This window comes from Phaenicophaeus curvirostris, chromosome 1 (assembly GCF_032191515.1).
Source record: "Phaenicophaeus curvirostris isolate KB17595 chromosome 1, BPBGC_Pcur_1.0, whole genome shotgun sequence".
Classification (NCBI taxonomy): domain Eukaryota; kingdom Metazoa; phylum Chordata; class Aves; order Cuculiformes; family Cuculidae; genus Phaenicophaeus; species Phaenicophaeus curvirostris.
The window spans coordinates 115,614,087-115,628,797 of NC_091392.1; the positions used below are offsets into that span (position 1 = coordinate 115,614,087).

Consider the following 14,711-nt stretch of genomic DNA (forward strand, 5'->3'; position numbering starts at 1 on the left):
GTGCCTCAGTTTCGATCTGGAAGTACTTAGCATACTGTTGAGATGATTGCCCAATCAGCCTGCTCCTTGAGGAACTGATCTTGCTAACCAAACTTCTAGTTAGTGACAACTGTGGGGAGGAGAACAATAATCATAATCCTAAACTTCAGGGAATTTTGACACTGAGAAAGATACAATGCTAACAATGTATTTACAACATTTTTATACCATGAAGAATATTAACACTGAGGTTAGGAATTGAAGACTCACTTTTTTACAGGGTGTTATTTATCCCATGTGTTTAAAGTACTGCAATGCTATCTCTACTGCTCCTGTTTTCTCTTTGAATATGCCTCCTGGGATACATGATTACTCTGATGGCTTAGTGAGCGATGTCACCATCTCCAGTGGGTCAGCTCCAAGACCTGCTCAGATCAGGTCTGCCAGTTCTTATCTTTCATTTTTTGGAACCTAAGCAGAAGCTGCTATTATGCAGCAATTTCAGTTTGATCAGTGGTTTACAAGGTGTTATTCTAAAAGGAAAAATAATGATCTTAATGTTGATGCTGAAGCAAAATCTACAAGAAAATCTCAACTTTTTCCAAAAATCTGTCTATGGAGTTGTAAAGATCAGAAAGTAAGAATGCATAAGACATACTCTTAAAACACTGAATGTAGGATCTAAATTAAAAAAATCTTACTTCCCTGTTCCATTTCCTGTACCTATGGCCTTTCAAAAGTTTAAGAAAAATGCAACTCCTAAATACTTTTTACTGAAGACTGTTTAATAATACCTTCTTCATATACTTTAAAGTTTTGGCCTTATGTCAAGACGATGATGCCGAAAACCTCTACAGCTGCTTGTACAGACAGCTAGAAGTAGCCTTATGCCTAAGAAAGCCGATTGATATTCAAGGATCACCTCCTCCAAGTTCAATGAGCAGAAACTCAGGCAAAAACGCCAGAAGGGCCTGCATGGATGAACAAGAAGCTCCTGGCAAAACTCAGACACGAAGAGAGAGTACACAGAGGGTGGAAGCAGGCACAGGAAATCTGGAGGGAATATGAAGATACTGTCCAAGCATGTAGAAATGCAGTTAGGAAAGCCAAAGCCCAGCTGGAGTTTAATCTGGCCAGGGATATCAGAGACAGACAGAAGGGTTTCTGTAAGTATACAGGTGAAAAAAATGTGGTCAGGGAAAACATGGCCCCACCACTGAATAAAGCAGGGAACCTAGTGACACAGGATATGGAAAAGGATAGAGTACTGAAAGCCTTATTTGCCTCAGTCTTTACTAGCAAGACCAGCCTTCAGGAATGACAGGTCCAAGAGATCAGTGGAAGAGTATGGATCAAGGAAGACTTGCCTTTAGTGGACAAGGATCAGGTCAGCGAGTACTTAGGCAAACAGGTTTTATGTAAATCCATGGGCTTTGATATGATACACCTACACATGCTGAGGGAACTGGCAGATGTCATTGAGGCCACTCTCAGTAATTGATCATGCTGGTTAAGAGAAGCACCTGAAGGCTGGAAGAAAGAAAATATCACTCCTATCTTCAAGAAGGACAAGAAGGAGGACCCAGGAACCTACAGGCCACTCAGCCTCATCTCCATCCCTGGGAAGGTCATACAGCAGCTAATCCTGGAAACTGTTTCCAGGTACAGGAAGAATAAGAAGGTGATCAGGAGTCATAAGCATGGATTCGCCAAGGGGAAGTCATGCTTTACCAACTTGATAACCTTCTGTGATTAAATGACTGGCTTGGCAGATGAGTGGAAGTCAGTCGATATTGCCTACCTTGACTTCAGTAAGACTTTTAACATTGCCTCTCATAAGATCCTCAGGGAGAAGCTGATAAATTCTGGGCTGGATGAGCAGGTAGTGAGGTGGACTGAAAACTACCTGATCAGCCAGGTCTAGGGGGTGGTGATCAGTGGAACAAAGTCCAGTTGGAGGCCAGTAACTAGTTGTGTACCCTTGGGGTCAATACTAGATCAAATCCTGTTTAACATCTTCATTAATGATCTGGGTGGTGGTGGAGCAGAGCATACAGCAAGCAAGTTTACTGATGACACAAAACTGGGAGGAATGACTGATACACTAAAGGACTGTGCTACCATCCAGAGGAAACTTGCCAGGATGGAGAAATGGGCCAATACAAACCTCATGAAATTCAACAAGGGGAAGTCAAAGTCCTGCATCTGTGGAAGAACAGTCCCATGCACCCAGTACATGCTGGGTGCCACTCAGCTTGACAGCAGATTTGCAGAGAAGGCTTTGGAGGTCCTGGTGGACATCAAGTTGAACATGAAGCAGCAATGTGCCATTATGACAAAGATGGCCAGCTGTGACCTGGGTTGCAATAAGAGTGTTGACAGCCGATCAAGGGAGGTGATGCTTTCCTCAGCAATGGTGAGGCCACATCTGCAGTTACCTTAGGGCCACTAAGATGATTAAGGGACTGGATCATCTCTCCTATGAGGAAAGGCTGAAAGAGCTGAGACTGGTTAGCTTGGAGAAGAGAAGACTCAAGGGGAATCTCAACAATGTATACAAATTCCTGAAGGGAAGATGAGAAAAGGATGGAGCCAGGATCTTCTTAGTGGTGCCCAGTGACAGGACCAGAGGCAATGGGCACAACTAAAACACAGTGAGGATGCCTGAACACTGGCACAGGTTACCCAGAGAGGCTGTGGAGTTTCCATCCTTGAAGATACTCAAAACCCACTGGAAACAGTCCTGGATAACCCATCATAGGAGTCCCTGCTTGAGTAGGGGGGAGTTAGATTAGATGATCTCCAGAAGTCCCTTCCAACCTCAACAATTCTATGATCCTGTGATACAATAACTTCAGCCGCAATGTGGAGGTGTATGCTACAGTGCAACAGATTTGACAGTCTGAATTATAAAAGAATAACTATGGCAATTATTCAGATCATTTTGAAGTCCCAGTACACATCTCAGATTCAGTACGCCAAAATCACCTAATTTTCTTATTTACTATTTACTGTGACATTAACTATGATAGCTCTACTTTTCTTCATGATTCATCGTTATTGTTTCATTGCAAAATCCTTGCGTTTTTAGCTCCCGTGTCTGAGGAGACTTCACTAAACTGATTCTTGCTACTGTAACTAAATTAGAGGAAAAAGGTATAGAAACACAGAAGTCAGAAGCAGTTCTGCCTGCTGACCTGAGTATGTATCTGCAGCACCACCTGACTGGAAGGGAAAAGGTCCATTAGAAGACTCAGATTGGGCTTAGAATATGAGATAATCAACTATCATGCATTGCTAATTACAGAGCTAGAGTTATACATAATGTGTAGCAGTTCCGAAAAGCCAATCCTAATTAACTGTTATAGTGCTAGAAATGATCAAATGCTAAACTTGCCTAGACATCTGATGAGCCATCCAAATATGATTCAATCTGATATGTTGATCAAATGCTTTGATTCAATTTCTGAGTGAAAACTATATGGAAGTTGGGCATCACAGTAGGGTGATGTCAGCCCACAGACTACAAGTCATTTAATCTTTATGACCTTTACTTCTCCTCCAACAAAAAGGTATTCAAGTTCCCTACTCCTAGTCATCAACTATTTCAGTTTGGAGCATCCTCAGGTCTCAAATGCTGCATGTTGGATAAAGCAGATGGTTTGACCAGCAGGCTGGACAAAAGACTCCTATGAGATGCTTAGGAAAAGCAAGTGCACAATCAGTGACGTGAGTTGGGATACCCTCCGAAACTCACAGGAATGTCTTCTGAAGCCGAGCCTCAGGTGGTCTAGCATTTTGCTTGCTCTTATGGTAGCAACAAGCTAAGAAATAGGTGCTATAATAGCTCAGTTACAGCTGACAAATTCTTCACCAACGAACTCTGTCACTACCTTTCTTGAGTAAAGCTGTACCCATTAAGTAGATTAGTTTCAAAATGTCTCATTTATAAAAATAAATTTTTGTTACAGCCTTTATGAGAATGTCTTATAATTTTTTAGGGTCATTTTGAAAAACAAATGCTACATAAAAGCTGCAGCAGGTAACAGCAGGTAGCATTACTGGCTGTTTGAAAAGTGAGATCAGAAACTAGGAATGGGGAGGCATAAGTTATTGAAAGTGATATTGTATAAGAAAGAGATCGAGTTGGGGTAGAAGAAATGCAAAGCACCATAAAAACAGGGAAAACTTTTCTTGAAAGAAAAGACTGACTTCAAGAAAGAATGAGGTCATGCTAAAGGTGCACAATGTTTTGTTAAGCTGAACACCTTAACTTTCAAAATTTCTCCTCCACGTTCCCAAATGTGGAGCTAATTTGATTATTTATATTCAAATTTTTAATAACTTGTGCAGAATTTCAGAAGTGAGGGGTGAAAGAGGAAAGATGTCCAGTAAATCTTTCCTCACAATTTGGACACTAAAAACATCGGTTTGTCTGCTAATACTGAAAACTCTTTCTGTCCATACACTTTGTTTAAAGCCCTTCATAAAGTAAACCTTAATAAAATCAGAGAATCATAGAATAACCAGGTTGGAAGAGACCCACCGGATCATCGAGTCCAACCATTCCTAACAAACACTAAAATATCATTTAATATTTATGGGCCAGCATTCAAGTTGCTCCAATGAAAGATTCAATTTTTTTTCAATGTTCTAAAACTACTTATTAATTTTGTAATATATTTCTTTTTCTTACTGGAAAGAAAAGCTAAAGCGAGTCAAGAAAAGTAGGTACAAATTCAAGCCATTTAAACTAACAAAGCTAAAGAAGGCCACAAGTCTGTAGTTCACTAAAGGGGCACCCATCATGTTCCAGCCCCAGCAGCTTTCAACTCACGCATAGAGGGACCAAGTTTGTGGTGCTGTATACCCTCAAGAAAATCAACTTTATATGGAATATATTAGAATATTTCCAAATACTAAATATGCATAAATAATATATTTGGAACATGAAAGGAAGAGAGTAAGCTATTTGTTCAAGAAATTATAAAAAATGTTTGTTGACTAACTGGAAGGAGAGGGCTGCAATTTTGACTTGGCTGTGAATGCAGATGCTTCCCTTTAAGCAGAGCAAATGCAAATATTTATCTTATTTGAAATGAAAATTGTTTCTGTCTTTATCTGTTTCTATAGCTCCTGGATTTCTGGTTCTACTCTGCGACTACACAGAAATCAGTTATTTCTCTCACTATTTTATTTCCTACTTACTTTCCCTCTTATCTATCTGTATGATACATTAATTTCCTGCCTTGTCTATTATAACTTCCTACATTCTGCTTGGTCTTTTTCTTCCCATGTTCTTCTTTCAGCTTTGTCTTGCAAAATCCTTTATGCTTTTTTTTTTTCAGTGTCAGGTCTCGCTTTTGAATGAATTTCCCGATACCATTGGCTATCTTGCATTCCTCTGTCCTCACAACAACTGCTTTTCCATTTATGTTGTATGTTAAGCAAAAGATTATAGTTTATTCATTATTCTTTTTTTCATATACGAGCACTACTGCTTACTTTCTGTGTACCAAAGTAGCCCCACCCACACTGGCAATGTATATACTAAAATAAAATAAAATAAAATAAAATAAAATAAAATAAAATAAAATAAAATAAAATAAAATAAAATAAAATAAAATAAAATAAAATAAAATAAAATAAAATAAAATAAATCATGTTTCCAGAAAGCACACAAATACAATTGTGCCTTTTTCTCATTTGATTCATCCTCCACGAAGTCACATCATGTATTGGTAACAAAGACTGACAAATATTCTGAGAAGATTTTATCACATATTTGGTCCCAAAGTATCACAAATAATCTACTTATCCTATTGTGCACTAGGGTATCACTAGAAGCAGCATTCTTTGTGAACTGGAAATCTGATTGAGCCCATTATATGGATGTCCCTCAGGCAGCTCAGTCAGTAAGAAGTTGGAGCAGGTTTAAATTTGTCTGAAGGTAGAAGGCTCCATATCCATTGAACTACTATACTGTCTTAATTTTTTCCATTTTTAGTTCTCCCCTCTTTAGAGAATCCAAGTTCGATATTAGGAGATGTTAAAGAGAGTGTAACAGCTCAAGAACATCAGCAAAGGGTTATTACATCTCTGACAAACTACAAGTCAGAAGAGATGGTACATCTACAATCTGTCTTTATAAACTGTTATGAAGGCAAATGTTTGCTTTCAAGCACAAAATATTGCTGTAAGATACACTTTATTAGTGGGTGGTTTGAACTGGACATGGGCATATGTACCCCACATGGTCTTTTTTATCCCAGAAGGATCTACTGCCTGATGGCTGCAGCTGTAGAGGCATGTATTTAATGGCCTAGACAGTCCCTTTCTGCCCCTAGATTTCCAAGTTCCTCATTTTTCTGTATACGTGAGAATATACTCTAATGCTATATTAGCTGGGATAAAAAGCCATTACTTCTTTAAGTAGTTACAGGATATATTGTGTACCTTGTTTCTTCCTTGTGGTATGCCCTCTACAGCTAACCAGCGTAAGCAAGGGGTGAAATGCTCACATCAGTGACCAAAATGATAAAAAAGACCTCTGATGTCTCACCTGGCCGATGTGCCTTTGGAACTGCCATGTTCATAACTCGCCCTCCATCCTGAGGTTTGGGGGGAGATGCAGTAAACCTGCAAATCCCTGACTCTGATGGTGTGCTTGAGGTCAGACTGTCTGTGTAGTCATTAGTCCCTGCAGTGAGCTGCTCCGATGATGTGTCTGATATGAAGCATTCTGTAATAGTGAACTTGGCATGTCTCAGCTGCTCTTCCATTTTTGCATGCTCATATGCTCTTGCTAGCTCTTCGTATGTTGAGGAGGCACTTTCTGTAGAGACCATGCTGCTTCTTGCTCGATCTAAACATCAGAAATATAAATAATGGGAGAAAGAAAACATGTGCACAATCCTTTTTGGAAGAAAAGATATGAACATGATGCTATTTCTTAATAAAACGCAGAGCCCTTGAAATTATCAAGGCAATTTAAATGAGTCTACTTCACTATAAATGCCTGCACAATTTTCAGTTTAGTCAGTTAGTTGATAATTACAGATAATCTGAAGTGAAGTCTTACTCTGCTAGTGGCATTTTTTGGCTTAACATTAAATTTGTGGTTTAGAAGAAATAACCTTTAATATATGAAAAAGGTTACTTTTTTTTAACAAAACTCATTTCTCTAAAAGTTGAGTGCCATAAAAATATTAAAAACTCACAAAACAGAGTTAACAAAATGAGGAAAAAAGGAAGCTTCTTCACATTATCTTTTTTAATGCATCTCAGAAATATTTCTGTGAGGTGATGTCTAGGCGAGAAAGAATAGTCTTTTTGTACCTCTTTCAATCTTATATCTTTTTTTTTTTTTGAGAAAGCCCTGAGGACTAAGGTCAAAAACAAAGTTGGGTTCTCTCAGACATTGTTTCTAACTGTCTCAGACACCAGGTAAGATACTAACTCATTTCATAGGGAAGAAAAGAGCAATATTGTTTTGTAGGTACCAGCCTGCAGTCATTCACGTGCTTTTTTCAATGCTACCGAAGCTAATGGGGTTCATATTTGACACACAGGCTATTATGACCTCCACGCTGTCCTATTCTGCTGATGAGTTTCTGAGAACATCAATATTTCTTAAACAAGCACTGTTATTGAAGATGTGAATGGCTACTGATACATTAAAAAGCATTCCAGAAATGCAGCATTTGTTTCTGAGGAGAAAAATCACTGGTCTACTGTACCCATTGCATTTCTGTTTCAGAGGGCTGGAAGAGCAGAGAACTTTCAGAAGTTCCTTGGGCAGAAGTCACATTTCATCACAAAAGCTGTACAATTTCAGACATTATTAGTGACGTTCAATAATCAGGCAAAATGTAATAGCTAACGCATAAAAATGGGACTCCTATAGCAACCAGAGGGAAGAGTGTTATTTTTGCAGATTTTTATCCTTTTTATTGTGTGCTAGGATCCTTGCATCAGTTTTAATTGTGCACAAAGAACAACACTCCTGCCACTTGTAAATAGGGCTACGCATTATTTAAAATGACAAGTACTTCTACAATATGCTGTAACTTGCTTAAGATTTTGAGCTGGCCAGAATTTAAATAAGGATTCTCCCTCCCCCACCCCCTGGAAACATCATTCTGTTTTTCATATTTCATTTGTAAATCAGACCAAAATAATGTCCTTCCAAATTTCTGAGCAGCTGAAAACTCCTGGAAGGCTGCAGTTGCCTAGTGCCATAGAGAAGTGTCTATAAATACGATGCTCAAGCAAAGGTCCCAGTTTGGTTCATGAAGCTCAGGACCTGAAGCTTCCAATTTCCCATGCCCCGGGGAGACCACTCCAGGAAAATTACGCTTGAACACTCACTTTAAACTTCATCCAAGCCCAGGGTGAACTCCATGAAACCTAATGGCCTCTAGTTAGAACATCTGAACTTAGTTACAGCTATGAAATGCTGCAATACATTTCTCCTAAGCTTAAAATCTACTGCTTTGTAAACCTGGAATTGTTTTGATAGGAAGTGCTAAATTCTGCCAAATATCAATTGCATCAAAATAGATTCAGAAATCTGAACTCCATATTGGGAAAAAAATCAAATATGCACATTATTTTAATTGATTCTTGAAGACATAATTTACCCAAATCTATTTTAATGCTTATTTGGAAACATTAGATTAAACTGACGCTATTCTTCTTCCCAGAAACCAAGTGGCATAATAGAGCTACATTTTGGCAAAAGAAAACCTTTCTTAGGCATGATCTAAAGCTTGCTATACCTTACATAAATCACTGCGTGTTCAAGGGTAGACACAGAGCAGGAAAGTAGCCATGTTAAAAGATAGATGATGAAATCCAGTTACAAAATTGCACGTAGTTTGTCTATTAAACCACAAAGCAAATTGAATTCTCTGCCCTTTGCCATATGCATTGGAAAATATGCTTGGGTGACAAAATGCTGGAACACAGGCAAGTGCATCTGAAATCTGGAATGTGTACAAAAGGGTTTCTGAGATAACATTTGCTATTTATATTTGTATCTGTATAGCTATTAAAGTTAATCCTTAAAGCCTTATGATAGTTCTACCTGAAGAAATCAGGATGAATTTGTCAGTGGCCTAGAGCTATCTTTTGAGGGCCATTACCCTATGGAGACAACACAGGAGCCTGCAACTTTAAGTGGATGAACTGTGAAAAGATGAGAACTCCAATCTATAAATTACTGGAATAAATACCACCATATCTTTCAAAGGACTCTAGTACTTGTATGGCACAATATTTGTTAACCTTAGCACCATATGCATTTGTGGCGCCCCTTATAAATAGCCCATGGAAAAACATCCCAGCAAGGAAAAAATAATGACACCTAAGCCCCAAATGAAGTACACCAAGGACCAAGATTGCTCCAGCTACTGCTGTCCCATTTTCACAGTGCAGCCTTGCAGGGAGCCCCGTACCTGTGTCCTGTGAGGGGCTGACGCTGTAACTGTCACTTTCCTTGTCCACTGATCCTGTTGGCCTGGGGGTGGGCAGCCTCCAGTCTGTGGTGAGGGTATGAGCTGATATGGTAGGGTGAGGTCTGTTGAGGGTCCACTGACTAGCGTAGCGGTTGCGAGCTGTAGGTCCACTTTTGGCACTCCTCCTTGTGGTAGGATCTGTGGTGGATAACAGAGAGGGTCTTTGCCACTACGCTCTCAAACTGATAAGGAAACAAGCCCTGACAGAAGAGGATGGCCACTGAAATCACGTTGGTTAGAAAAACAACACAAACATTCTTTGTGGGGAAAAAATGAATAGTGAAAGTGCTGTTCATTACCAAACTGCTAACACATTTTTTTAATATCTTCTTTCTAATGAAAACGTACATTTTAAAAAGGGTACAACTGAAGAGCTGAAAGCCCCACCAATCTCCCACCGATGCGATCATTACTCCTTTACTCCAACATAACCTGTTCTCCAGTGCCAAACCCACTTTGAGATGTGAAAAAGCACAAGGCAAGTACACCTGGTCAGGGATTTCATACCACATTTCAAGCGAAGTCTAAAGTAAACCATCAGTGTAGACATGCCCTCAGAAACACCTTCCAATAGCTACCTGCTCTCAGTTTGTAAAAACATGTGTTCAGAAATATAGTGATAGACTTCCTTATTCTAGGCATTTTACTAATACTTTTACTATATTATAGTATTAATCAGCTACAGATTCCCTATTTTTTTTAACAAGTAGCCAAGACATAAAAGAACCTTTAATAGTGCCATCAGAGTTTTAGTAGAAGCAAGTTCATAAAGATTTGACTGTTTAAAAAAACTAGTAAATAAATAAATTCTTAAAATTCAAAAATCATCTACTACTTGTTTAAGTTTAACAATGTTTTATTTTTTGTTATCCTAGAGATAATACAATGACCAAGGGAGTAAAAGCAAACTAACTGCCAAAACTGGTCTCCTTGATTTTGTTAATAAAGAGTTCTATAACAGTGAGACTTGCACTCCCTAACAAAGCAAGTGGAATAAAAAAAATCATTATGTGGCAAACAGAAAGTGACTAAATCATCACTGAAGGATTTATCTTCGAAGCTTCTGAAAGGATATTAGTAACAATAGAGAGAAAGGGTATTAGAAATGAAAAATTCAAATCTATTCAAATGTTCTTTGACATTCAAATGGCGAAGATGTCAGTCTTTGAGGTAAGAGACTTTAGCAGAAGCAATTCATAGGAAAAAACAATACCCAGATAATGATTCTGGGCATTGTTTCTGCCTAAGCATGCCCTGTAAGAATTTTTATTCTGCTGCTTCAAAGAAACAAGGTATTTATTTACAGATACCAGCTATAGTCTGATCCTTCTCCTATTTCACATCTTCCTCCTACAGCAGCAGAAAAAAATGAACCCAGTGCCACTGATAATTGATCCTTCTGGCAGTCCAAGATATAGCTGCCTCACATGGATAACATCTAAAAACCCACTTTGCATGATGTGACCAACCTGTCAGTATAAACCACTGCCTGTACCAGCTGTGGGAAGTTGGCACATGGATGTTACGTAGTCAGAAGTGAGCCTTGTGCCTGCTTGGAGGGAAGATGTGAAGGACAGGAGAGTGCCGGTAGGAAAACTCTCAGCACAGTGCTGGGACTGCTTAGTCTGGAGAAGGATCAGGGGGATCTCATCAGTCTATACAAATACTTGATGGGAAGGTGCAAAGAGGCCAGAGCCAGGCTCCTCTCAGTGGTGCCCACTGACAGGACCAGAGGCAATGACCACAAGGTGAAATACAGAAACTTCCCTCTGAATATCAGAAAACATCTATGGACTGTGAGGGTGGCTGAGCACTGGCAGAGGTTGCCCAGAGAGGTGGTGGAGTCACCGTTCTTGAAGATATTCAAAAGTCATCTGGGCATGGCTCTGACCTTGCGTTAAGCAGGGGAGTTGGACTAGCCAGTGTCCAGAGGTACATTTCATCCTTATCTGTCCTCTGATCCCATGTCTCAGTGGGCTTTCATCAGTAATCTGAAGGAGGAGGGAGAGCCTGCAGTAGACAGGAGGGCACTGCTCATCCTGCTGAGCATGTGCTGAGCAGTAGCTCTGCACCAGCTGTGCTAGGCTTTCATAAGGGACTATGTAGCACAGATGCAGCAAGCTCCGGAGCTGCCTGTGTGATGGAAAACATTGCCCATCTGATGTCCTGTTTATTAAGCCAGCTCTGCTGTCATGTGCTGAAACAGAACTGTAGAGAGCTGAGGTAAGCAAGGCAAAGGTTCACAGCACATACCTTCTTTCAAAAATAAATAGAAAAGAACTAGACAACAACTTAAAAAGTTCTGTAAGGAAACATTTGTCAATCAGTGACTGTGAGTGTGCTCATACAGGAGGATCCATATCCTCTGAGCCATCCAGCAGTGCACTGCTTCCCTCTTCACAGAGGGAGCTGTGGGTCTAGACAAAATCTCATAGTCTAGCCTCTATCAAAGCTGTATTAGTGTCTTAAATTCAGACAGCACTACCTATAAGTCTTTGAATTAGTCTTGAGCACTGCTGCAATCAGAACTTTACAGCATAATAAAAGTGATGGTGGATTCCTATTTCTGAAGTGAGGCTGGACACAGATCATACTCTTAGACATGAGTAAAATCCAAGTTTAATTTGAAAGAAGTCTCTCCTTGACTTCAGTGGAATGAAGCACATAACTGCATATAAAAAAGAGATTAGGCGTGGAAGGTTCTGGGGCTATAAAATGCTGTGGTATGATATAGGCAGGCAATTTTGAGGTGGTGCCTCTTTTCTTATTAAAAAAGGCAGGGTTGGAAAACAATGGAGAGTCTTAAAACTGTCAGAGTTAGAAAAGCAGCAAAGTCAGGACTAGAACGGCTAGCACTTATAAAGACAGGGGTGAAAATGCAGATAAAATGAAGATTTTTCAAATAATCCACATTCTAGCAACTGAGCTTTCAGTATTTATGTTCACTGAACTTGCCAATAAAGAAATTATGAAATGGTAAAGGGATATAAATAATCCAAGAGATTTTAGAAATTGCACACTGCTAGTGAACTATACTGTGGTAACATTCCTGACTCATAAGTATTCCTTTGGTCTGGTGATTTTTTTTTTTCCATTTAGATAGATATGGAACATGCTCGTGAAAGAAATGAGAAGAATGGATTGCAGCAATACATTAATTTATTGTAGTATTTTAATGACTATAAGAATAACTCAGCATGAATATATATAGGAAAAGTAATATACTGTAATAACTAGAATTGGATATACAACTTTTTCAGAAAAGCAATAATAAGAAATGTATCTCTTGCCTGATGGAGAGGTAAGGAGGGAAGACATTTTTTGAAATACAATAAAGACTGATCACTGAGAAAAAAAATTTAATAGACACTAAAAGCTATTAAGCTCGTTTACCCAATAAAATCTAGAAATTAAAATCTAGCATGCGTTTGGTTTTATGAAAGCCAGGTATGAATTATTTCAAATTACACCTACTTTTCAGATGCATATGCAATTTTTACCATATTGAATCACTAAATGCAATTGTATTAGGAATGTTCTCTGCTGACCTAAATAGATTTCTCTCAACTTTTACACTGAAGAAAAAAAAACCCATGAGAATGCAAATGCAGGAGAACAGTATTAATTTTATTATAGCTTTCTCCTCTCCAGATAACATATTCTCTCATACGCTTACTTGTTCCCGGCCGGGCATCAGAAACATCCACCAGCGGTCCTGTAGCTTGTGACACGGACTGGTAATGTACTGTGTGGGTGACAGTCAGTGACTTCTGCTTAGATGTCTCTCCAAAGTCAGCATCGGTGAGCAGAACCGTTGATCTGTCATCTGTAAGTGAAAATACCCATCAGATAATGAGTAATGAATTTTGGATTTGCCCTCCTAAGAACTTTACAGTAAGTTCTCAGACTTACTTTCATCTGGGTACCACTACCGTTAGTGGCAGCTCTCTGTTCTGTGTAGGTTTTTCAAGTGTGTACCACAGTTTGGGAGCCTCTAGGTTTACACTTAAAGTTCATACAAAACTAAAGAATAAGTGTAATTTTCACGTCTACTTTTGTGACTTCACCTTAGAGATGTGCAACTGAGACAGACCATTAAGCATCCTTCCAAAAAGCTAATTTGTGTGTAATTATTTTGACCCTAATCCCTTCTTTCCCATATTTTGAATGTTGCCCTCTCTGTCTTCATTTTCAGAGAGATCAGCTGAGCTTTTCAACAATGTATTCAATTTATTTATTTTTATTAACATAATTAGTAATGTCCTCAGTGAATTCACCCATGTCTTCCCAAAGAAGTTCGTTTGGTAATGTCGCTAACTAAACCTCTATCAGCCAGCTTTTTCTCCAGAGAAGGAAAACTGCAGAAAGGATGGTTGTGACCCAAGACTGTTCTTTGGAAGCTGCTTATTTTAAGCATGGAAGTACTATAGTGAAGGCAATGGAAGTGTACTTGCAGTGCAGCTAAGCATCCTGAAGTCCAGTGTTTTTCTGTTCTGAAACCTAAGGGCTAAGTCCTACCATCTCTCTTTCCACCAAAACCCTCATCATTGTAGGTTTGAAACAGAAGTTTTTGAGAGCTTTATGTGAGTTATATAAGTTTCTCTCAACAGTCAGCCTAGCTGATTATGGGCTTTCCTGCAGCTGCAAAGAAAGTTGCCTGACCTTGGGAAAGACTGGAAGAAAAAGATGAGCACTGACCTTTACTGCTGTATGGTTCCGCTGCCTTTTGCTTCCCTGAGGGGTAGGGGTAGGATGTATGCACCAGATTTCTACACAGACCTTGGTCTCTGCAGAAAGCCAGTGCCATACAGCACTTTTTTTTTCTTTCCTTTTTTTTCTTCAGTTATGATCTCTGTATTGCATTTCTTTAACTCCAAAGAGGAATTTGGTCCACTTGATCATGGAAGGTTTAACAGCAATAAGTCTTCCACTGACGTTGTGCTTGCAGAACAACTATTTGCATGTTATCAGACTTTATTTTCATTCTTTACAGTCTTTTTTATCTGTTCATAATAGTAACACAACCCACAAGAAGATCCTTCTCTGCTATGCCATATAGCTTTGTAATTTATTTCAATAGGGACTGGCAGCAGTGCATCTTCCATGTATATGCTAGTCAGCAGAGGTTGATCCACTTCTAAGCATTCCTGGTTTTTGTTGTCTTTCTTCTTTTAGCTTGACAAGACACCATTAAAGTGAACAGTTCTGCACAAT

The 14,711-nt window shown here is 39.1% G+C and overlaps 2 protein-coding genes across 2 annotated transcripts in view; one reads left to right on the forward strand and one right to left on the reverse strand.

The window, feature by feature from the left end:
- SH3BGR (SH3 domain binding glutamate rich protein) overlaps window positions 1–14,711 on the forward strand; it is a 614,594-nt gene that overhangs the window by 223,888 nt on the left and 375,995 nt on the right. The gene's annotated exons all lie outside the window — the stretch shown is intronic.
- Window positions 1–14,711, reverse strand: part of DSCAM (DS cell adhesion molecule) — a 456,923-nt gene that overhangs the window by 14,386 nt on the left and 427,826 nt on the right. Inside the window, exons 30-32 of the mRNA XM_069872134.1 lie at window positions 13,174–13,323; window positions 9,438–9,635; window positions 6,542–6,844 (exon numbers count right to left, since the gene is read on the reverse strand). Coding sequence (XP_069728235.1) covers window positions 6,542–6,844; window positions 9,438–9,635; window positions 13,174–13,323 — 651 coding nt within the window. The remainder of the gene's footprint in view (window positions 1–6,541; window positions 6,845–9,437; window positions 9,636–13,173; window positions 13,324–14,711) is intronic.